This window comes from Polyodon spathula, chromosome 31 (genome assembly GCF_017654505.1).
Source record: "Polyodon spathula isolate WHYD16114869_AA chromosome 31, ASM1765450v1, whole genome shotgun sequence".
NCBI classification, from domain to species: domain Eukaryota; kingdom Metazoa; phylum Chordata; class Actinopteri; order Acipenseriformes; family Polyodontidae; genus Polyodon; species Polyodon spathula.
The window spans coordinates 854,526-879,830 of record NC_054564.1 but is presented as its reverse complement, the minus strand read 5'-3'; the positions used below and the strand labels follow the sequence as shown (position 1 = coordinate 879,830).

The 25,305-nt window shown below is 45.9% G+C and overlaps 3 protein-coding genes across 3 annotated transcripts; all 3 read right to left on the bottom strand.

The window, feature by feature from the left end:
- Window positions 1–339: 339 nt before the first annotated feature.
- LOC121302998 (phosphatidate cytidylyltransferase 2-like) lies at window positions 340–11,902 on the bottom strand. Its single transcript, XM_041233389.1, has 13 exons — window positions 11,706–11,902; window positions 8,541–8,674; window positions 7,975–8,071; window positions 7,629–7,726; window positions 6,447–6,586; window positions 5,072–5,130; window positions 4,769–4,851; window positions 4,275–4,362; window positions 3,910–3,978; window positions 3,593–3,745; window positions 3,242–3,361; window positions 2,192–2,295; window positions 340–1,782 (listed from the first exon to the last, which is right to left on the bottom strand). Exons 1-13 carry the CDS (start codon window positions 11,757–11,759, stop codon window positions 1,644–1,646), a joined length of 1,338 nt encoding a protein of 445 aa, XP_041089323.1. The 5' UTR covers window positions 11,760–11,902; the 3' UTR covers window positions 340–1,643.
- A 544-nt stretch (window positions 11,903–12,446) lies between these two features.
- Window positions 12,447–13,214, bottom strand: LOC121303020 (extensin-like). The gene has a single exon (XM_041233417.1). It carries the CDS (start codon window positions 13,212–13,214, stop codon window positions 12,447–12,449), a length of 768 nt encoding a protein of 255 aa, XP_041089351.1.
- Window positions 13,215–13,935: 721 nt separating this feature from the next.
- LOC121303019 (prominin-2-like) lies at window positions 13,936–25,267 on the bottom strand. The gene is made up of 18 exons (XM_041233416.1): window positions 25,183–25,267; window positions 24,522–24,721; window positions 24,155–24,229; window positions 23,904–23,967; window positions 21,916–22,060; window positions 21,326–21,478; window positions 21,070–21,193; window positions 20,651–20,736; window positions 19,264–19,348; window positions 18,668–18,802; window positions 18,352–18,423; window positions 17,849–17,941; window positions 17,656–17,709; window positions 16,459–16,539; window positions 15,288–15,356; window positions 14,686–14,772; window positions 14,177–14,325; window positions 13,936–14,041 (listed from the first exon to the last, which is right to left on the bottom strand). The coding sequence occupies exons 2-18, from the start codon at window positions 24,705–24,707 to the stop codon at window positions 13,936–13,938; spliced, it is 1,764 nt and encodes a 587-aa protein (XP_041089350.1). The 5' UTR covers window positions 24,708–24,721; window positions 25,183–25,267.
- Window positions 25,268–25,305: the final 38 nt, after the last annotated feature.

Genomic DNA, 25,305 nt, shown 5'->3' with positions numbered 1-25,305 from the left:
GCCCATCTTGCTCGTTTGGTTGTTCGTAGCTTATTGATTCCAGAATCTCATCAAGCAGCTTCTTGAAGGATCCCCGGGTGCCAGCTTCAACAACATTGCTGGGGAGTTGGTTCCAGACTCCCACGATTCTCTGTGTAAAAAAATTACCTCCTGTTTTCTGTTCTGAATGCCCCTTTATCTAATCTCCACTTGTGACCCCTGGTCCTAGTTTCTTTTTTCAGGTAGGAAAAGTCCCCTGGGTCGACACTGTCAATACCTTTTAGGATTTTGAATGCTTGAATCAGACAGTCGCGTCGTCTTCTTTGTTCAGACTGATTCAATTCTTTTAGCCTGTCTGCATATGACATGCCTTTTAAACGCGGAATAATTCAGGTCGCTCTTCTTTGCACTCTTTCTAGAGCAGCAATATCCTTGCAATCTGGGTCACGCTTTAGATATATTAACATCAGGTGACGATCTTATATTTGTAACAATTGCATGATAATATTACAATTATAAAAAATATGAATTGAAGTTCGATTAAAATATAATTTAGGGAGGGTCGTCTTTCCATGCCTGTAACAGATATTCGGAATTCAGGGATAATATACTTAAAAAAAAAAAAAAAACGACAAAACACAACTCATTAGGAGGGGCTTATATAACACACCTACACAGAATGCCGTAGCTAAATTATCTTGGGATCAGCACACCAGTCCAGCTGCACAGCCCTTTACAGCAAGTTTCCTGCTAGAACAGCTCATTATCCAAGGAGCTGGGCTGCCGTGTGTTAGCTTACAGGGCTTCAGCAGCAGAGTCTTTGTAGTGAAACCTGGCAAACGACGACTCCTTTTTATCCGCTTAAATAAAGACATTGAAAAAAAAAAAATCAACTTGCTATTTGTTTAGGAGCTGTCTTAAGCTTGGTCCCAACAGTGCTGTAAAATGCTCTTAAAAAAAATGAATAAATAAACAAATATTAAAAAATTTTAAAAAAATAGAAAAAAACAGCCGTGGCTTGTCCCGACGTCTACAGCAAGCAAAACAAAACGCTAAGCATTTGCTAAAAAAAAAAAAATAATGTTTTTCGTAAGTGTGTGTGTAATTACAGTGTTAACCTAGATCAGGGGTGGGAACAAGACTCCTGTTGCAGAGTGGTTTCACCTATTCAAGGTTTTACCACCAGCTTGATAAGCCCCAGTGTGTCTAGGTAACAAGCTCAGGTGTGTCTCATTAAACCAATAGTAAAACCAGGTATGGATCAAAGTGCTGTGCAACAGGGGTCTTATTTCCCATCCCGCACCACAAGGGCAATAAGACCCCCAATTCATAGCTGCAGAATCCATTCCAGGTTTCCCTGTAGACTTGGTGGCACTTCAGCTAAAATCCTAACCAGAGGTCAGGAGTAAAACCTGGACTGGCTCAAGACAGCTATACCAACAGCAGCCTAATCTCAAACCCAGGTGTTATACAGTGGCATTTAAAAACCACCCAAAAAAAAAAATTGCCATGAAAAATACAGCGCCTGTTATCAACACACACCTTCTGTATAAGAGCCTGGCCCATCGTGAACTCAATACAGATGAACAGACAACATTGTACTGCAGAATTCAAAACAGCCACTGAAACAAAATAATCACCCCCCCCCACCCCACCCCCCACCCCTACGCTGCAGTCGCCTCCTGGTTGGCGGAGAGCAGCCCCTTGTCGATGAGGTGTGCTCTGAGCGTGTTGAAGATGTGGAGCTGCTGGTCCAGCCGCAGAGCGAGGAGCTGCTGCATCACCCGACTGGGATTAGGACCCCTGAGAGAGAGAGAGAGAGAGAGAGACACACACACACACACACACACACATTACTTGGGCAAAGTGAATTCTCAGTGTCGCGATGGGGTCATTCGCAAGCAACCCCAACACAAAAAGATTTCAGGGTTCTAAAAATGTCAATTAACCCCAAGCTTGTGGTCCCACCATCATCCTCACAGAATGAATGTAAACCCTGGACTGGCTCACACTGCTCTGCAGTACAATCTGGATAACCACTCTGCAGTGTCATTCGGATGTTTTCCAAGTCTAGTTGGAAAAGTCACAAACGTTAAGGCTGCATTTCAGCAGCTAATGCACTAACTCTGATGGTCTTGCAGGGGACAGTGAAAGAGACAGAGGCGAGGTCCCTTTCACTGTGCCCTGCAGCTCAGTCACACCCCCAGCATACCTGATGAAGCTGCCGATGTAGACGTTGACAAACGTGGCCATGAGATACTGGCAGTCGAATCGGTCCATGATCCCTCCGTGACCGGGGATAGTGTTAGCAAAATCCTGCAGGGATATAAGGAGGGAGTCACACAGGGGACCCCTGCACCTCACCCCTCTAACACAGGGGACCCCTGCACCTCACACCAGCACACCTCCAACAGGCATTTAAAACTCTGTCATGTACACATGTTTCGTCAATGAGAACTGACTGAATTAGTACAATAATTGTGTGTGTGCGAGATCATATATATATATATATATATATATATATATATATATATATATATACACACACACACACAAAGTCCCATAGTGGATGTTTAACAAAGTGCACTGTTTTATTGTTCTTTTCCATTGCTTATCACTTCCTTCTTTAACATGTATCAATATGTGTATGTATGTGATGAGCTTTGGGGCAATTTATCACGAAAGGCGCTATATAAATAATAACATTGATCGATCGATACATACACCTCATTTAGTCACTCAGGCATGAGACATGAGACTCCCATTGCATAGCGGTCTGATCCACTCCTGGTTTCACTAGGAGTTTAATCAGACAGAGCTGTGCTTGTTACCTAGACACACTGGGGCTGATCAAGCTGCTAGTAATAAAACCTGGAGTGGGTGACACTGCTGTGCAATAGGAGTCTTATTGCCATCCCTGATCACTATGTGTAGAATTGTACCATGTTAATTTCCTAATCTACAATATGTATTTATTTTAGAATGCAATAGATTTTTTTTTTCTCCAAAGTTTTGGAAGGCCAACTTCTCCAACCCCATAGACTGCACACAAAATATTTTAAAAAAAATTAAAAAAATTATAATACTCACAGACCCAGAAGGGGTATAATCAATACCTTACATCAAAATTATATATGAACACCTTGAAATGCTTCTAGAATGCCCAACGTTCTGAACGTTCCAAGCCGTGATGTCAACGAGATTGCTCCCTCTCCCCTAGTCCGTTCTCTTGTGTTCAGCAGCGAGGAGAGGAGACACTTACTTTGATCTTGAAGGCTCTCTTGAAGCCGCTGGCAAAGAATCCCCCAAAGGGCCCTATGAGCGAGGCGAAGGCGGACAGCGCCACACTGTGGATCTGGAAGGGATAGATGCGCACGGTCTCCTGCAGGGAGAGGCAGAGGGGGGAGGGAAGGGTTAATGCCGGCTCATAGATTTTTACACAGAGGCTGTAACAAGCCCAAAGTAAGTTTTGAAACAATACGGTTGGGATGGAAGTCTTTTTTGACGCTGTCACACGATTTGATTGGCTCCTGTAATGCTGCAATTTGCATATCCTGATGACTCACAGCTTGTTTATATAATCCAGGGAGTGACACGTGAGTGACTCGCTCACCCAGCCAATGAGAGACTGCAGCACGGAGGGCAGGGTGTAGTCCTGCAGCTGGAAGAGGTCCGAGGGCTCGCAGTCCACCTCGAAGCGGTTCGAGTCGTTGTTGAACTCGACCGGGCAAACGAAGTAGCGCCACCCAGCCATCACATAGGAGAGCTGAGAGAGAGAGGGGAGAGGAGGGAAGGATCAGATCCCTTTGACAGAGTCCCATATATGGAGACATGGGGCAGACACGTCAACAACAAAAGCGTGCAGAAGATTACAGACAGCAGACTCCAAAACAATGTGCATTTAGGGTAACCCTGTCAGCATCATCTTACCAGGAGACCAAACACAACCGTGGCAAAGAACCCTCCGATAAACCCTTCCCAGGTCTTCTTAGGAGACAACTACGAGGAAGAACAACCATCATTATTATTATTATTATTATTAGTATTACTATTATTATTATTAACTTCTTTGTTTTGAGTTCTTGAGCATTTGAGATTACGACAGTATAACTGTTAACCCCGCCCCCCCCTCATCTTTCATTATTATTATTTTTATTACAAATGAATCAGTTAGCAGACGCTTGTCTCCAAAGCGACTTCCAGAGAGCAGGGGGTGAACTCTGCTTCATCAACAACTGCTGCTGCTGCAGTCTCCAGAGACCCCTTGCATGAACCACTGGACCCCCGAGCCTCACCTTGATTAGGGGGGTCCGTCCAAAGAAGAAGCCAAACATGTACGCCATGATGTCATTGCAGATCACACAGGAGATAGGAACGATGAACCTGCAGCCAGAACAAAACAGGCTTCAAGCAATGAATACTGCTGGAGCCTGGAGACACAGACACTGCTGCAAATCAACCATACAAACACACACTGCTGCAAATCAACCATACAAATGCACCCACTCACATGCACGCTCTCCACATGAATACATTCATGCATTTATTTTCAATGCTCCAGTCATAGCGGGAGTGTCTGGTGTAACTGTGTGTGTGTCTCTGCAGGCACCATTACACCCACAGACAGGCAGGCAGACAGACAGGCAGAGAGACAAGCAGGCAAAGAGAAAGACAGACAGACAGGCAGAGACAAAGAGAGACTGACAGACAGACAGACAGAGAGACTAACAGACAGACAGAGAGAGACATACAGAGAGAGGCAGGCAGACACACAGGCAGAGAAACTGACCAGATCATTCCTTCAAAGAGATTGTGAATGATGAGGTGGGACTGAGTCACCACAATCAGCAACGTCACATGGGTCCAGCCAAACTAGAGAGAGAGAGAGAGAGAGAGAGAGAGAGGGGGGGGGGGGTAGTGAGAGAGAGGGAGGGGGAGAAACAGAGAAAGAAAGCAGGGGCGAGAGGGAGAGGTGGAGAGAGAGAAAGTTAATGCTTTCAATATCCTGCATCAAACAGGCAGTCTCTTTGGAAGTGATTTCAGCACCTGAGCTGAAGGGCAGCGGGATCCGCGGTCTGAGGGCTGGACTCACCATGTAGAACTGCAGCCGGTAATGCTTCTTCACAAGGCTCAGGACAAACATGCAGAACCCTAAAAACAGAGAGAGAGAGAGAGAGAGAGAGAGACATGGGGCCAGGTTAGAGACCCCGTCATTATGCAAACAGGGATTTTGCAGTACCAGACAACGCGGGACATTTCTACAAAATACCTGATTGGAATACATTCAGAAAAGAATAAATCTCAAGACTTTGCACAGTCAGATTCACACTGGTTTTGGGCAGACTTAAGATGAGGGAACACGCAGCCACTTTCTCAGGAGCAGAGACTTAGTTTGAGGGTGCTGCCTCAAACCCCAATTCTCCTTAAACCTGGCTCCAAGCCGCAAAGCATCTGTGTGTTCCCTCGGCTTTACAGATCACGCCAGAGTCCAGACTCTGGATCGTACAGGAGAGCGCACCATTCGTTTCAAATCAGGATTTTGACGGGACCCAGAAAACAGCAAAAACACCCTTTTCTTTTTTTTTTTTAAAAATGCAAACTGCCTTTGCAATTGTTTTCTGTAGCGATTCCCAATTGCCTTGTATGGCAAACTTGTTTTAGCTTTGTTTTCTTTATTAAATCTGACACCAGGGCTACCGTTGCAGGTACCCTAGTGGCAGCCCCCTGTGTTAATTCAATCTGTGCCCCTGTGCGGCGCGTCAACACCCACTGCTCTGTGTCAGACTCATTCAGAGGCGACCCACGCACTAACATTTCCAGGTACACCTGGGTTTTTACCACATGCTTCTGTCCCGGACTGTGTGCTAGCTGTGTGTGTGTGTGTCTTCAAAGCACTGACTGAGACACACACGACCACATACTATGACAAGCCAAGCAAAGCCGTTTCAGTGCTTGGAAACCTCGAACTGTGTGAAACAACCCAAAAAGGTCAACCTTTCTCAAGACAACTAACAAACAAGCATTTCAAAAGTTCAATACATGTTCATTTCCTCTCAGAGGACTAATCCGGGAACGCCCCCAATTATCCTCCGTCCAAAAAAGCGTTTGACAGCAACTCAAGTATCGCTCATTACAGTCCAAGTATCAGCGCACCTCTGCTATACACAGGAGGATAATCGCACTGCCGAAGACATCGCCCTCTACAGGGGTCAGTCAGTACTGCGGGACGCACATGGCTCGACTATCTGCAAGCTGAGAACTTCGGAACCTCTTGGGAAGAACGTTCTGTTCCCACAATCATGACATCACCCACACAATTCTCAAACTTTTAGTGCGCCCAATTATCCCCCCCACGGATTTCCTCTCCGGCCGGGTTCTGCTGTAGCGCGGTGAGGAGAAACATTCCCTGCCGGTTTTAAGAAGCCAGCGAGAGGAAAGCAGCCCCGGCCCCTGCTGTCAGCGCCCACCTGTCAGGTAAAGAGTGAAGGAGATGAAGCGATGGTACTTGCTGAGGATTCTCAGCGGCTCCTCCCTCTGAACCAGCGCGGAGAAATAATCCGTCACTGTCTCACCGTAGAAAAAGTAATTCACACAGAGTAGGAAGTACCTGCAGAGAGAGACAGACACACAGTTAGGCAGGCAGAGAGACAGACAGACAGACACACAGTTAGGCAGGCAGAGAGACAGGCAGACAGACACAGTTAGGCAGGCAGGGAGACAGACAGGCAGACAGACACAGTTAGGCAGGCAGGGAGACAGACAGGCAGACAGACACAGAGTTAGGCAGGCAGAGAGACAGACAGGCAGACAGACACAGAGTTAGGCAGGCAGAGAGACAGACAGGCAGACAGACACAGAGTTAGGCACGCAGGGAGACAGACAGACCAACATGAGCTTCCACTGAGCAAGCACTCTTGTTTAAAGAGCAGACAGATTCCAATGACATGTTCTTCTTTTGCATTGCTGCTCCCTTCCCTGTCCATCAAGTTAGCTGGGGGGGTTCAACGCCATCAACTTCCAACTCCATTTTAAAAATCAATTCCACATTCCTTCACACGCCTGGGAATTGACATTTTAGAGACAGCAACTGTTCAGCCACTTTTCATCTGAAGCCAATTTAAACCGACCAAGAAACAGCGACTTCGACACCAGCAAGAGAAGCTCACTGTTACAGAATACTGCAATTAGGATCAACGCTGCGCTGGAACTGATTTTTAAAATTGAAAAAACAGGAATGGCTCCTGACCTCCCCCCCCCCCGCAGTCTTCTGGAGTCGTGTTTTTTGTTGGACTGGCTCTGCAACGGGACTCTCGTGATCACAGAATGCATGCGCTGGTTCACACTGCCCTGCAACGGGACTCTCGTGATCACAGAATGCACGCGCTGGTTCACACTGCCCTGCAACGGGACTCTCGTGATCACAGAATGCACGCGCTGGTTCACACTGCCCTGCAACGGGACTCTCGTGATCACAGAATGCACGCTCTGGTTCACACTGCCCTGCAACGGGACTCTCGTGATCACAGAATGCACGCGCTGGTTCACACTGCCCTGCAACGGGACTCTCGTGATCACAGAATGCACGCACTGGTTCACACTGCCCTGCAACGGGACTCTCGTGATCACAGAATGCACAGAACCCTTCTCACCAGCTGAGAGTGCGGAACCAGGGCAGGTGGTAGGAGTGATAGACGCTGTAACCAATCATGATGATCTCGTGGAAACACTTGATCTGAACACAGAGGACCTGCCCGGAGAGAGAGAGAGAGGAGACAGCCGTTACTCTCAGTTCTGCCAAAGATCCCATCCCAACTTGCACACAACTCTGACATCAACGTCATTGTAAAAACTTGGTCAAAAGTAATTTAGCTGACTATATTTCCATACCCAAGTAGATGGTGAAATCAAATGTTTAAGCCTCTAAAAAGAAGCCTGAACTGAGCCAGCACACTCTGAACGGAGCTCGTGTTTCACTTGGCCGTGGAGAGCACTTACGATCATCATTAAGACCATGGGACCGAGGTAGATGATGATGAAGAAGAAGGAGATCATGGCAAGAGTCAGGATCCCGCGCACCCACCAGTTCTTCCACCTGAGACAAAACAGAACAGGACTTCAAACACCAGACTGGCTCCGTTATCTACAACCCATCACTGCGTTATCCCAAACCCATCACTGCGTTATCAGCTAGATAGTTGCCAAGTAAGACAGCTAGAACGTATAACAGCTATTTGTTAACATAGATGGTTAGCTAGCTGGATGGATGGTAATCTAGTAAGCTAGCTAGATGGTATAACAACTATTTGGTTAGGCAGCTGCTTAGCTATCTAGTTAAGGTAGATAGTTCTCTCGCAATTTGACTAGGCAGCTGGTTAGCTAGCTAATTGGTTAGGTAGATGGTTAACTAGCTGGTTATCTGGGTAGATCATGGTTATTTAGATTGCTATCTAGTTTGCTAAGCAGTTGATTGACTAGATGTTTGGGTAGATCTATAGGTAAATCTTTAGGTAGACAGATCGTTAGGTATTTTGTTTGGGGGGGGGGTGCAGAAGGCTAGTTACCGTGATGACATTCCTGACAGGGCTTTGTTGAGGACCTCGGGGGTGTCGTCGACACTAGGGGGCACCCCCAGGTCGGGCTTGATCTCGCTGTCCGAGGGGGCTTCTCCATCCGTCCGCACCTCTGACTCAGACTCCTGGAGAGGAGGGATTGCAAAGCCCTGGTTAGCACTGCTCTGGTGCAGCCTGCTTCAACAATTACTGGATCAATTAGGAACCGGTCTGGTCAGCAGAACAGGGAGACTGGGTCAAAGGAACCCGCCCGGTCAGCAGAACAGAGAGACTGGGTCAAAGGAACCCGCCCGGTCAGCAGAACAGAGAGACTGGGTCAAAGGAACCCGCCCGGTCAGCAGAACAGAGAGACTGGGTCAAAGGAACCCGCCCGGTCAGCAGAACAGAGAGACTGGGTCAAAGGAACCCGCCCGGTCAGCAGAACAGAGAGACTGGGTCAAAGGAACCCGCCCGGTCAGCAGAACAGAGAGACTGGGTCAAAGGAACCCGCCCGGTCAGCAGAACAGAGAGACTGGGTCAAAGGAACCCGCCCGGTCAGCAGAACAGAGAGACTGGGTCAAAGGAACGCAGGGATATTAAACATTTCAAATTCTTACTTAATGATTGACCAGGAAAGTCAAGAGATCAACTGCAATGTTTACCAGAGCGATGTCCAATTATAATTACAGTTATAATTACACAAAAAATGATCTCCTCTCATTAGCATGCTTACTGCAATTCTAAACAACCCAGCTATAATACAGTCACAGCAACCAACACAGAAACGTGAATTTATTTCAAACAAATGGAGTCACCAAAAGTGGTTGAAAAGACAAGAACAATGAAATCGAACGACAAATAAATGCGAAGTCTATCAATTACATGCAGAGCTTTTGAGTTTAATTTCCAAATCTCTGCCTCTCTTTAAATGTTAATTAGCGGTTGTTAAGTTGTTAAGACTAGTACCAATTAAAGACAGATTCTTTGCTATAAATCAAGGAGCTTTTAAATGCTAGACTTGCGATCAGCGTGCATGCCGGACCGAGAAGAAAATCTGGTGGGGGGGGGGGGGGGGGGGGCGACTCTTGAACGAGTGAAATTTTTATTTTTTTTTCGTGTCGCTATTGTTATAGGGTGAGAGACCAGCGACTGACTGAACGCGTCTCGTCTGTTTGAAATACAAACGAAGCCAAACAGCAACCGGGCTCGGGGGCGAGACATGAAGGTAAAAGCAAGTGACATCGTTTTGTAACGAACAGCTTTCTCCAAGTTTAATTAGGAATCGTCTCTGAACAAGCGACATCACGCGATCAAAAACAAAACCCCCAAACTTCCAAGCCCTAATTATATGGTATAATTACAGGGGTTATATAGGGTTACCACTGTCTCTGCACACAGAGAGACTCACACAGACACTGTGAGTGATGACAGGGTTACCACTGTCTCTGCACAGAGAGAGGTTCTTTTAATACTAGACAGTATCCCTCCTTCCTCTATATTGAATAACCTCTCCCTCCCTCTATATTAAACAGAATCCCTCCCTCTCTTGTGAGACATGTTCACGGTTTGTCTCTCAGGCTATGACAGTTCTCCAGGTACTGTCCAGCCAGCCTGGCTGTGTGTTTGTCTTCCCCCAGCAGGACTGACAGCTTCTGGGTGTCGTAAATTTTGGGGAATTCTGGGACTAAATGGTCTAATTTGGGGGAAGAAAAACATCCCTAATGTTTTTATATTTTGATATCACTGTCTCTGCATGAAGACAGAGAGACTCGCACAGACCTAAACTGGAATAAAACACAGCCATTTAGGATATCGTTTCCATGACAACCCCCCCAAATCTCCAAAACCTTTGGGACAACAGGAAGCGGACACAGGATACAGGATAGTATATACAAGGTGCTGGCATTGGTTCTGGTGCGTCTTATTATTAAACTCCTAGTAAAACCAGGAATGGATCAAACCGCTACGCAGTGGGAGCCTTATTTCAATCCCTGAAGTCTATCCACGTACACATAGCACACTTCTGAGACAAGCCCACATAAAACAAATCAATAAATTAAGGAAATATAAACACTCAGCTCCAAAACAAGCTAACCAAATTTCCAGCCAGCTGAAACCGGGCTGCATTTGAATGAGGAAATCGTTCGATTTGCATGGCAAATCACAGCCGTGAAACGACTGTGGGAATCTGGACATCTGCCTTCCTTGATGTGTGCTGTTTATAATAATATTATGGGTAGCGCTCGCCTGACCTCAGCACCACTTTACTGGATCCTCAGCTGATGCGCTATCCTTGCACTATTGCACTGCTAATCTGTCACTGCAGATATAACTTGCTGTGATCCTGACTGGCTGCATCCTAGTTCATATTGTATTCTAGCAGTGTTAGTATTATTGCACTTACTGTAAACTACACTGTGTTTAAATATGAAGCTTGCATTGTAACCCTGTGTGGCAGGGTGGCTGCCCTGCACAGGTGGGGAAAATTAGTGTTGGTGTAATCTGTATGTGGAAATTGGTTTATTTTGTGACTTTTTGGAGTTTGTGTGATTTTAATTATTGTTTACAGACGGGCGCTCATCTGAGTAATCATCTTTGTAATTTTGCAGGCTTCGTGTTATAGAATAGGTTACTGGCTTTTTATCATCATCAGTAGGTACTTGTGTATGTTAACTTAATTCTATACATTACTAAAGGTACAGTAATTGTTACTAATACCTGTTAATGCCACGAAAACACACACATAGATAGATAGATAGAGACAGATAGAGAGAGATATATACGACATGGTATCCTAATGCTCGCTCATCCGGCTCTAGTCTATTTTGAGCCTCTCGTTCGTTTTTCTTTCACAAGAGACTCGCCTATTTAATTATCATCAATCACTCGAGGCTTTCTAAATCTTTCCAAAATGCATTTTGCAACAGCAACCCAGCATGCATTACCGACTGCATCATCACACAAAACAACCCCCCCCCCCCCCAAAAAAAAATATATTAATAATAATAATAATAATAATACGCGTAAATACCGTGTGTCTAACAGAATGGGTGACCGAGGTGTTACACTGCAATCTCACGATGTCTTTTTGTGACTGAATTAAAGGCAGGTTTTCAAGGTGCTTTCCTGGCGTGAAATGAAAACGGTGCATTTTTAGTTTTCCTCCAAACCTCTCACCTGCTGCTGCAACACATCGTCCTCCCCCGGTCCACGGCGCCTCAGTTCCGTCATCCCGGCTTGTTTCGCACGCTACTGCCTGTGCAATGGGCTAATTATTGCAATTGATGGTTACTCGTTACTGCGGGTACCAGCCTGGGGGGCTCTGATACGCGTTTATTGATGCAGACGCTGAAACCCCCCCACCTCTCGCGATGGGATAGGCAGAGGCTGTTCTTCTCGGTGTACTTTCTGCACCACATCTCGCGAGAGCTCGGGTGCCGCGTATGTGAGAGAGAACGGGAGGGGGGGGGGGGGCGTTCCCGTTCATTCTGCGCAGACTCGGGCCGGTTTAGCCAATGAGCTTCTAAGAACGGTCTCCGTGAACGCGCCCGTTGGCCAGCTTGGTTAGATCACAGAATCTGCGCAGAATGATCTCCGGGAACGCGCCCGTAATGTGACGCGCGTCTTAAAAATAAATAAATAAATAAATAAATAAATAAAGGCACAGGGCTTTTTAAATGATGGAGGATCTGATGCTCCTAACATTTATTATAATTACAGTCAAGTCTGTAAAATGATTGCAACATGTGGAATACACATTTCCTTTGAATACAACATCGTTTTAGTATTTTTGTCACTTTTATAATTGCAGGGAGGGAAACAGGAACTAGTATTCGGCAGATATTGGGTTGGGGTTGGTGGTCTGGATGGTACAGGGTTGGGGTTGAGGTTGGGGGACTGGATGGTACAGGGTTGGGGTTAGGGTTGGGGGTCTGGATGGTACAGGGTTGGGGTTGGGGGTCTGGATGGTACAGGGTTGGGGTTGGGGGTCTGGATGGTACAGGGTTGGGGTTGGGGTTGGGGGTCTGGATGGTACAGGGTTGGGGTTGGGGGTCTGGATGGTACAGGGTTGGGGTTGGGTTGGGGGTCTGGATGGTACAGGGTTGGGGTTGGGGTTGGGGGTCTGGATGGTACAGGGTTGGGGTTGGGGTTGGGGGTCTGGATGGTACAGGGTTGGGGTTGGGGTTGGGGGTCTGGATGGTACAGGGTTGGGGTTGGGGTTGGGGGTCTGGATGGTACAGGGTTGGGGTTGGGGTTGGGGGTCTGGATGGTACAGGGTTGGGGTTGGGGTTGGGGGTCTGGATGGTACAGGGTTGGGGTTGGGCGTCTGGATGGTACAGGGTTGGGGTTGGGGTTGGGGGTCTGGATGGTACAGGGTTGGGGTTGGGGGTCTGGATGGTACAGGGTTGGGGTTGGGGTTGGGGGTCTGGATGGTACAGGGTTGGGGTTGGGGTTGGGGGTCTGGATGGTACAGGGTTGGGGTTGGGGTTGGGGGTCTGGATGGTACAGGGTTGGGGTTGGGGTTGGGCGTCTGGATGGTACAGGGTTGGGGTTGGGGTTGGGGATGGTACAGGATGGTACAGGGGTTGGGGTTGGGGGTCTGGATGGTCTAGACCCTAGGCTCCCACACAACCCGTACCATGGGGTCACCACCAACCTACCATGTGACCCCCGCACACTACACATGCCCAACCCCAAATCACCCCAATCCCAAGGGCCTAAATGGATGGTTTGGGTTGGTGTTTGGGGTTGGGGTTAAAATTTGGCACCAGTTAATTCATTTTAGTTTAAAAAAAAAAAAAAAAAGGGTTGGGGGTCTGGTTGGGGTTGGGGGTCTGGATGGTACAGGGTTGGGGTTGGGGGTCTGGATGGTACAGGGTTGGAGTTGGTATTGGGGGACTGGATGGTACGGTGTTGGGTTTTGGGGTTGTGGGTCTGGATAGTACAGGGTTGGGGTTTAGGGTTGGGGTTAGAGGACTGAATGGTACAGGGTTGGGGTTGGGTTGGGTTGGGGAAAGTGGTCTTAAAATTAAGATTTTAGTTGAAAGTGCATGGATAAAGACTTACTGTATATGCAAAGATAGATAAGGGGGTACAAATCTTTGGAAGAGTAACCAATATTCCTGAATATTGGTTTCTAGGGAGATCAAATATCCAGGGGATCATATATTATGTGACACCGGAACAAAACATTTTGTTCTTTGCTTGACAGTGGCTGACCCGCAGCACAGGAGGTGACCCGGGTAGCAGGAAGCAGCGTCTCAAACGGTGTGAATCTAAGGCTGGATGTGAATAATCAGAGTGTGGCTCTCGGGTCTTGAGATTTGGGCTGAAGGTCTTCTTTATTCTTTTCTCTGCAGCTTCTCTCCCTTCCTCTCCCTCCCTCATTCAGCAGCTAGAAAAGCTTCTAAACGTGATGATGCTGTTCCTTCCAGACGAGCGAGGAGCGCCTCTGCTGGTGCGGCTTCGCACGGGACACCTGAACAAACATGGTATCCAGAGCCAGGAGGTCGCTGCAGCAAAACACACAAGAGGAACACCAAGCAGTGAGCAAATTATAATCCGGGCCAGGACTTTGTTCCAACCAGGCTTCATTACTACTGAGCTGAAAACCTGGACCGGATCAGCAAAGCAGGGAATGCACTGACGTGGGAGGGAAGGAGGGAGGGGAGGGGGGGGGGGATTGGGATTTGGAGCTGCTCCTCACGGCTCGGAAGTGTTTAGCTGTTTTGACGGCGAAGATGATGCTGGGGATGAGGAAGAGCGTGCACCAGCCCAGACTCAACCAAAACGCATTCTGAAATACACAGAGACAAGACACTTAAACACACACACACAGACACACACACACACACACACACACACACACACACACACAGTCAGCTGGGTTACTTAAAATGATTTCACTTTTTTATTTTTCTGAGCAAAGTCAGATCACTCTACTGACTAACTGAAAAAATGAAGCAACCTAGAATGCAGAACGTTTACATCCAGATGAGGCTAACAACGTGAACAGAACATGTCCCTTTTTGCCAATAAGGACAGTAACCCACATTGGAAATGGATTTTAAACTGTTTAATATCTTTTGCCTGTGTGTAATTGGCCCCTGTATTTCCTGCCGGGGGTGTGGGTGTGGCTCCTGCCCAGCTCTCTTACCCAGGGGTTCACTACATTCTCACAGCTGATGGTGTAGATGTTATCCAGAGAGACAGCCACAGACTGGCAACTCAACGCCTCAGCAACCTGCCAGAAACAAACCAGACAGTCAAATAGATTTCAAACTGCATTGTAAAGCACAGCGAAGTCTGGTAAAGCATAGGCAAGCATTGTAAAGCACAGAGAGGTCTGATAAAGCATAGGCAAGCATTGTAAAGCACAGAGAGGTCTGGTAAAGTATAGGGAAGCATTGTAAAGCACAGCGAAGTCTGGTAAAGCATAGGCAAGCATTGTAAAGCACAGAGAGGTCTGATAAAGCATAGGCAAGCATTGTAAAGCACAGAGAGGTCTGGTAAAGCATTTAAAAAAACATAGCAAACCAGGGTACACTATAATAAATGCAGAGTATAACCATGGGCGGGAAACTGCAAAACTACTGTGACCAGTGTACTGCTACAAGAAATCTATTGCCAAAAAATCTGGAAAAAATATATAGAAATCTATAGAAATCAGTATGAGAAATCCTTGACAGTAATCTATAGTTTTCTTTGAATTACTTTCAATGGGTCCTTCAAAGGATCCCCACTCTCTGAAATACACACCGCTTTCATAGCCCAGTCCAGGTATTGCTGCAAAGAGGTCAACCATTCAAGAAGAAAACAGCTGGACAGCTGCAAAAAAAAAAAACATTGACCAAATAAACAGAAATATTGTATTAACATTACTGCATAAACATGCACGGTTATGCACAAAAAAACAAATCACCTGCCACATGCAGCACACACTTTAGCGCACATTGTTGACGTGACGTACATAAGTAAGAGCACACATTAAGATATGAAATTATCGGCTTTAATTTTCAGCAAACTCATTCTGGCATGAAATATTGAAAACAGCTGGGAAAAAAAAAGTTGTTTTTGGACGCATTATAAATTTTTTTGTTCACCCCCCCCTCCACGTTGATTTATATGGGGGGCATTTTCCTATGAGGTCCTCTTGCACTTGTTTGCTCGTCTTCCCTATGTCCCTACGAGACAGCAATTCAAGTGGTGATTCAACATGACAGAGTTCAAGTAGTGATAAGGTTATAGATCAGACGCCACCTAGTTCTTCTGTGTTCTAGTCCAGAGGGGGACCAGCCTTGTCCTGCAGAGCCACAGTCCAGCAAGTTCGACAGGTAGCCCTGAGGTCTAGAGCTGGCCAGTCCTGGTTTAATTGAAATTGCTAAATTGATCAGTCACTTACAATCTTCAGAAATTGATGATTAAGGGTTATCCTTCAACCCAGCTGGACCGTGGCTCTCCAGGACCAGTGTGGGCCACCCCTGTATCTAGTCTAAGCGAACAGAGTTCTTCAGAGAGTGGCTCATTCGTTTAAACTAAAATATTTATTTTTCAGTTGTCTGGGGTTCAGAATTCCCATGTCTTTCAATCCTCAATATTGAACAACTGTGTTTAAGTTAACTACGGAATATGATTTGTAACGTACAGCAGAATGCACGGCTGTCTTAAGATATCCGTGTTCAAGTTGAATCATTGGATAATTGCACTGTGTGTGAATTACCAATTGATTCTAAAACCATGTTCGATTAATGAATGCTGTGACAGGTGAACATTGTCACCTGTGAGTTTCAATAATGTCTAGGGGTGTTATCCAATGAATGATTAAATAGTGAACTGATCAGTGTCCTTTATATATGAGAGAGGTGTTTTCAGTGCTCAAGTCTATACACAAAATAAAATAATAATGAAAAATAAATGAAATACTTTGTACCGTTCTTGCAATGGCAGGCACATCGGTGTTGAGTTTATTCTCGACAGTGTCTAGGCTGGTTAAGGTTTTATCAGCGTGACCCTGGATGAGAAATGAAAATGGAATTCAGTTTGCATTGATGATACACTGATGATCTGGAGGTATTGGGGGCTTCTCTGCCTGTGTCTCCTCTATACCAGCTGTTTATAATCTCTCAGCTCAGAACGTATGTGACTACAGTGTGTTTCTGTTGTCTTACTAGTTATAATAGAAATGAGTTATTCAGCTGTTATTCCACTCAGGTGCAGCCAACTACTAACTACTCTCTGTTACAGGTTACTGTGGTTCATTATTTACCATCTTTTCCCACACATTCTAGCACTTGCTTTATCACTTCAATCATTCTTTACATATAAGTCTATATCCATGCACTTTCAAATAAAACCTTAATTTAAAGACTACTTTCCCCATCCCTGTCCCCAAACCCAATCCCAACCCTAACCTCATCTCCAAACCCAATCCTAACCCTAACCCCATCCCCAAACCCAATCCTAACCATAACCCCAATCCTAACCCTAACTCCAATCCTAAACCCAATCCTAACCCTAACCCAATCCCCAAACCCAATCCTAACCCTAACCCAATCCCCAAACCCAATCCTAACCCTAACCCCATCTCCAAACCCAAACCCCATCCCCAAACCCAATCAAAAACCCAACCCTAACCCCATCCCCAAGCACCAAACCCAATCCTAACCCTAACCCCATCCCCAAACCCAATCCTAACCCTAACCCCAATCCTAACCCTAACCCCATCCCCAAACCCAATCCTAACCCTAACCCCAATCCTAACCCTAACCCAATCCCCAAACCCAATCCTAACCCTAACCCCATCCCCAAACCCAATCCTAACCCTAACCCCAATCCTAACCCTAATCCTAACTCTCCCCTCTAGCTACTCTCTGTTACAAGTTTACTGTGGTCAATCAAGCTCACAGTAAAAGCTGCTGTGCGTGAAACTGCTCTGCCATAGGAGTCTTATTCCCGTTCCTGTATAGTAACGCACTGTCTCTAAATTCCAGAGACTGAGGGCTGGTTTGGGCATTTTCTTTGCAACCAGGGCAGAAGAGCACAGCCCACATGGGACAGGCTGGCAAGGGTCTGGTCAGATAACTGGGGTTCAGTTCTGAATTTAAACACGCCCGCAATAGCACTGTACCTGCAGGGCTTTGCTGGTGAAGGACAGGGCATTGAGGCTGGCATTCAAGCTTCCCTGCAATACAAATAAATAAATAGAAAATTAAATAAATCAAAGGATAGACTTTTTTTAATTTTTTTAGGATGCAAGTGTAAGTGCGATTTTGAGGAATCGCCTCGAGCTAATTAACAAACAAACAAAGGAATGTTTTTACCACGTCGCTCATCTGCAAGTCTACGATGTCTCTTTGCAAGACTCTCAGTTTTTGGGCTTCGTCTGTCAAATAGTTTTTTACCAGAGGATCCACCTGGAACACAAGGTGGCAGCATTATTATTATTATTATTATTTATATTTATTATTATTATTATTATTATTATTATTATTATCCAAGGCGACACACACAGGTGTTCCAGGGCAGTGCAGGGTTACAATGCAAGCTTCATATTTAAACACAGTGTAGTTTACAGTAAGTGCAATAATACTAACACTGCTAGAATACAATATGAACTAGGATGCAGCCAGTCAGGATCACAGCAAGTTATATCTGCAGTGACAGATTAGCAGTGCAATAGTGCAAGGATAGCGCATCAGCTGAGGATCCAGTAAGGTGGTGCTTTCAGATAAGGAGGCGAGGGCCGTTGCACTGTTGAACAGATGGATATATGGACAGACAGAGGGACAGACAGACAGGCAGGCAGTTTTGGAGCTGCACTCACCTGCTCCAACGCCTTCTTCTCTAGCTGGGCTGCAAACATCAGCAGGTCGATTTGCACTGGGTTTTTATTTAACTAGAGAGAGGAGAGCAGAGACCATGAGGAACGGCAGGTGTAAGACACACACTGAGACAGAGAGACATGCACACAGAGACACAGAGAGCCAAAGAGTGACACACACACACACACAGACACACACACAAGCATGGGGACATACACGTTCGCACACAGAGAGAGGCTGACAGACAGACACACACAAACAGACACCCACACACACCCACACCCGCACACACCACAGACAGACAGACTGACAGCGTGCCTCTGTGCTATTGAAGGACTCGACGCCGCTGTCTCTGAACTCCTGTACTTGAACTCGCCCCTCGTCAGACAGCAGCTGCACCCCACTGCGATCCACACTCAGCAAGCCCAGCTTCGCAGTGAACTCTGCAGAGAGCTGGAGGGGAGAGGGGCGCCCAGGACGAGCTTCACAAATGAACAAACTCAACGATCAAATGGGCAGCAATTATTAAAAGACTCACTTTCAGTTGCCTGGGCTTTAAAAAAATACAGTTAACTGTTAACTTTGTTTTTTTTTTTTTTTACAGGTAAAGCATTTAAATATTTAGGAACCTTATTCTTCTATTATTATGAATGAGTTAGTTCGCAGACGCTTTTAACTAAAGCGACTTCCAGAGACCAGGGGGGTGAACTCTGCTTCATCAACAACCGCTGCTGCTGCAGAGTCTCTTCCAATAGGACCTCGCTTGTTTGGCGTCTCACCCGAAGGACGGAGCACAAGGAGGTTCAGTGACTCGCTCAGGGTCTCACACAGCGAGTCAGTGGCTGAGCCGGGGTTTGAGCCTCTTGGTATCAAGCCCTTTTTTTAGGTAGTAATATTTTGTTGCTGTCGTGTACCTTATTGATATCCAGGAAGTTCTGCAGATTAAATTGCTGATCCAGATTGAGAATTGTGTAGAGAGACCGGCCAGCCCTGCAGCCACTGCAACACACCCACACCCACACACACCAGCGTGCACACCCACACCCACACACCCACACACACACACCACACCCACACCCACACCCACACCCACACACCCACACACACACACACACCCACACACCCACCACCACACACACACAGCGCACCCAACACCACACACGTGTGTGTGTGGCGTGTGTTGCAGTCCACCCACACACACACACACACACACACACACACACACCCACACACACACACCACACACACACACACACACACACACACACACCCACACCCACCCACACACACCACCCAACACCCACACCACAGTGTGCCTACACACACACACACACACACACACACACACACAGCACACACACACACACACACACACACCAGCGTGCACTGCGCCACACACACACACACACACCACACGCACACACACACACACACACACACACCCACACACACACACACACACACCACACACACACCCACACACACACACACCCACACACACACACACACACAACATTAGTGTCGTTAGCATTATTATTATTATTATTATTATTATTATTATTATTATTAATTATTATTATTATTATTATTATTATTATCATCAGTAATTGTAGTAAACTTATTTAAACATTTGCTGTTATGAGGGACTTGCAACAGCTTGATAATAAAAACTGGGGGAAAAAGAAACTCTTTAGCACCCTCTAACAGAGTTATATTTTGTATAAAAGTATTGCCACAGTAAATTTGCATGCTCATGTTTGCATAAAGCCTACCATGGTTTGTTTTTAAATATGCTTTACCAGACCTCTCTGTGCTTTGCAATGCTTCCCTATGCTTTACCAGACCTCTCTGTGCTTTACAATGCTTCCCTATGCTTTACCAGACCTCTCTGTGCTTTACAATGCTTGCCTATGCTTTACCATACCTCTCTGTGCTTTACAATGCTTCCCTATGCTTTACCAGACCTCTCTGTGCTTTACAATGCTTCCCTATGCTTTACCAGACCTCTCTGTGCTTTACAATGCTTGCCTATGCTTTACCAGACCTCTCTGTGCTTTACAATGCTTCCCTATGCTTTACCAGACCTCTCTGTGCTTTACAATGCTTCCCTATGCTTTACCAGACCTCTCTGTGCTTTACAATGCTTCCCAATGCTCTATCATACCTCTCTGTGTTTATTACACTGTATTACACTGTGCTGTATCACACTGTGCTGTGATTTGCTGTGCTGTATTACACTGTGCTGTGCTGTGGGATGCATGTAAGACAGTAGGCCATGCCATTTCTCCAGGAATTTCTCACTTGTAAACAGTGCTGATGTTGAATTTGATCCCGAAGGCGTTTGTGATGTCTAGATTGTTGGGCAGATTTCCTGGCGTGTCTATGAACTGAAAGAAGAGCGAGAGAGGGTGAGAGAGGGAGAGAGGGTAACAAACAGGGGAGAGGGGGAAAGAGAGGGAGAGAGGGAGAGAGCACTGTTGACAAACAAACTCTTTCCCCTCTCTCCCTCTCTTCTCCTCTCCTCCCCACTGTTGGGTGACAAACAAAGGGAGAGAGGGGAGAGAGGGTGACAAACAGAGGAGAGGGGGAGAGGAGGAGAGAGGGAGAGAGGGAGAGAGAGGGTGACAAACAAAGGGGAGAGGGGGAGAGAGAGGGAGAGAGGGAGAGAGGGTGACAAACAAACAGAGAGGCGGAGAAGGGGGCAGAGCTGACACCCTCACCTTGAACAGCTCCTGGTTCTTCCAGTTCCTGCAGAAGAAGGTCTCCACATTCCCTCCCACGAAGAACAAGACGAAAACCAGCAGGATCAGCAGCCACGAGAAGAGGAAGCTGAACCCAACACTCCTGAGAGGGGAGAGGAATACACTCAGTATACACAGCAAGCCCAGTGATCTGGCATAAGCAGGGGGCAGCGTTGATGCGCAGGGGGGCTGGTGATGGGGGGCTGCCCCCAGGGTATCAGAGGGTGATACTCACGCCATGAGGAGATTTGCTCCAGAGCTGGACGGACAGTTTGGCACGCCGGGATCCTGCCGTGAACACACCCCCCTAATCCCGAACGCCAGGCCCAGGAAATTCAGCAGCACAATGAGCAGGATCATACTGCACAGGACAATGGACACATTCCACCTGCAACACACAGAGAGAGAGAGAGAGAGAGAGAGAGAGAGAGAGAGAGAGAGAGAGAGAGAGAGAGAGAGAGAGAGAGACAGAGAGAGGGGCGCACAGAGAGAGAGAGAGGGGTGCACAGAGATACACAGAGAGACAGAGAGACAGAGACATGGAGACACACACAGGAACACGACAGGAAACGAGACCCACGCAGACTGTAGAGACACACAGACATGTTTAACTTAAAGTCTTAAAAATCTCACAGAATTCATGTAAAACCTGAACTTTCTCTCAAACTTCTCTGCCACATGCAACTAGAGTAGAGTTATTATATTATTATTATTTATTATTATTATTATTATTATTATTATAAAGCTCTCAGAATGAATGTAAAGTCTGGTCTGGGGGGGGGGGGTGTCATACCTCACCCCGTGCAGCAGGGGGCACTACTGTACCTGATGTAGTCGTATCGCTGCACCTCGGGGCCCTGCTCCCTGAGTCCCAGCTGTATGTTGGTGATGAAAGCACTGGCTGAGCTCAGGGAAGGGGAGAGGAGGCTGGCCAGCACAGGCTGAATCCCATCCAGAGCCACCTTGCTACCTAGATAAGGAAATCACAGCCCCAGAGTGCGGGGAGATAGCAATAGATATTGTGTTACAGTATTTTTTTACGATTGCTTTGACTCATTTTTCAACACAGTGACCCAATGTGCACAACTTTTAACACATAGTGTTAAACTGAGTGGTAAAATGCAAACATTTAGACACATGTCTAACTGTTAACATACAACATGCATAACTGTCAATCACCTCTTCCAATCACAAGGTTGCCTGTCAATCATTAGGACTCATGTCAAATGCTAACACTTATCTGGCAGAGTTCTTAACTATTTGATTTTTTTTTTTTCCCTCAACAGCAGTATTCGTGATGTAAGACTCGTTTATGTTATTTTCGTTCAAAGATTAAAAAGAAAATGTTCAAACAAAGTTTCTGATGTTTTGGGCACATTACTTGCTTTTGGTGTCTTTATTGCCGCATGGTTGACTCCACTGCATTCATTTTGCATTGTATGCAGGATTTTGATCAGTAGTTTGGGTTTTGGTCATGTCTGGACTGCTACTTGATATTTGATGCTATTGTGTAGAATATCACTGCATGCTTACTGTGCATTATTTAGAATATGTTTCATTCTGCAGGTTGCTATCATTGCTCATTGTAATGTTGATCATTTGAATATGAGCAGATGACACGTTTAGACTTTGTTTGAATTTGAATAATTTATTTGAATTAACTATTTTGCATTTGACAGCATTATTTGCTAAGGGCTGTTTTACTGAGCAATGCTTCAGTGATTAAACTTCAGTGATCACAGCAGCTGATGTTTTGTTGCTATGGTTTGCTTTTGCATGGTGCAATTATCTCATTTGACACAGCAGTATTTATTTTGCACTCTGCATGGGATTTTGACCCCAGAATGAGCAGTTTATCAGTATGTGTTAAGAGTTGTGCACATCGGAACGCTGTATTGAAAAATGATTCAAAGCAATTGTGAAAAACTGAACTAGAAGAGAGAGAGGCAGGGCGGTTTGAATAAGGCTGGAGTGTGCTCAGCTGTGCGGGGAACACTGCACAGGAATGCGGGGCTATTGTGCATTCAAATCCTTTAGGGAGTGTATGTGGCACTCACTACCCTTAGAAACGTGTAAAAGTTTTTGCACAGAGTTTTTGTACAGAGTTTTTGCACAGGGTTTTTGTACAGGGTTTTTTTGCACAGGGTTTTTGCACAGGGTTTTTTTGTACAAGGTTTTTGCACAGGGTTTTTTTTTCACAGGGTTTTTGCACAGGGTTTTTTTGTACAGGGTTTTTGCACAGGGTTTTTTTTCACAGGGTTTTTAGACAGGGTTTTTTTGCGCAGGGTTTTTAGACAGGGTTTCTTGCACAGGGTTTTTGTACAGAGTTTATTTGCACTGGGTTTTTAGACAGGGTTTCTTGCACAGGGTTTTTGTGCACAGGGTTTTTAGACAGGGTTTCTTGCACAGGGTTTTTGTACAGGGTTTTTTTGCATAGGGTTTTTAGACAGGGTTTCTTGCACATGGTTTTTGTACAGAGTTTTTTTGCACAGGGTTTTTAGACAGGGTTTCTTGCACCGGGTTTTTGTACAGGGTTTTTTTGCACTGGGTTTTTAGACAGGGTTTCTTGCACAGGGTTTTTGTGCACAGGGTTTTAGTACAGGGTTTTTAGACAGGGTTTTTGTGCACAGGGTTTTTAGACAGGGTTTCTTGCACAGGGTTTTTGTACAGGGTTTTTTTGCACAGGGTTTTTGCACAGGGTTTTTTTGCACAGGGTTTTTGCACAGGGTTTTTGAGAGTAAGTGGCAATCTCCTGCCTCCTCCTGCCTGCAACACTCCACAGAGAGAAGCTAAACCAACCAGCAATTACTCACTCTCTACTGTAGAGCTGGTCTTGTTGACGGTCATCTGAGGGATGTTCTTGAATGTCTCCAATCCCTGAAATCACAGTAACACACTCAGAAACTCCTGTGTGACAGGAATTATAATCATTTAGAGACTTACAGAGACTGGGGGGGGGTGAACTTATTATTATTATTATTATTATTATTATTATTATTATTAAAACTCGACATCTCCAAACCACAGTTTTTTATACGTTTGTTTGAAAGAACAGTTTACTCGCCTTCTCAATTTGACCCTGCAGATTGTAAGCAGCGATGTCTTTCATCTTGTTCAACTCGCTGTCCACACTGGGAATCTAGAGACAGAGGGACAGACAGATGGACAGACGGGACCCGTGAGAGATGGCACTCTCTGTTTCACCGTTGCCGACAAAAAAGAAATCTCCAGGTGAAATTTTTTTTATTAACAAAAATATTAAAAATATAAAAATCACTGTGATTAAGGGCAACATTAAATGATGCATCTAAAGGCTGGTTTCACAGATAAGTACCAATTAGCCCCAGACTGGTGTACCTATAATAACACTGCTTGATTATTATTAGCGGGTGAGAGAGCTGTTTAATAGCCCTCCCCTCCCCACGCTGTACCTTGCTGTAGTCTGCCTCGATCTGCAGCTTGTCTGTAGAAAGGGAGAGGGGCTGACAGTTGGAGCAGGCGGGGCTCCTGAGTATTTGTTGCAGATTGTTCTTCCGTTCGCTCAGATTCGTGATGAGGACAGGCTGCCGGCTCTGCAGAGTCTGTCTCTCGTCTCTGATAGACTGCAGGCTGTCCATCACTCTCCTGATATCTGCAAAAATATAAATACATTAGAAACAATAAACCTGTTATATTTAAGACCTCTCTGTGCTTTATAATGCTTCCCTATGCTTTACCAGATCTCTCTGTGCTTTACAATGCTTCCCTATGCTTTACCAGACCTCTCTGTGCTTTACAATGCTTCCCTATGCTTTACCAGACCTCTCTGTGCTTTACAATGCTTCCCTATGCTTTACCAGACCTCTCTGTGCTTTTTTTTTCTCCCCCCTTTTTTTTTATGCTTCCCTATGCTTTACCAGACCTCTCTGTGCTTTACAATGCTTCCCTATGCTTTACCAGACCTCTCTGTGCTTTACAATGCTTCCCTAGGCTTCCACTATGCTTTATCACACTATGCTGGTAAACTTTTAGCAGCAGCAATTATTAGATGCCCAGATTGAAAGGAAGGGAGCAGACCACACTGACAGTCCGGTTTGTGTACAGCGTTGTTACCTTCGACGCTGACAGATGCTGCATCCAGAGCTGCGGTCACAGAGCTGTTCAGCTGAGAGACGATCTCGTCACCGATTAATCTGCCAATGCCTGAAACGAACACACAAAGCTGGATGGGTGTCT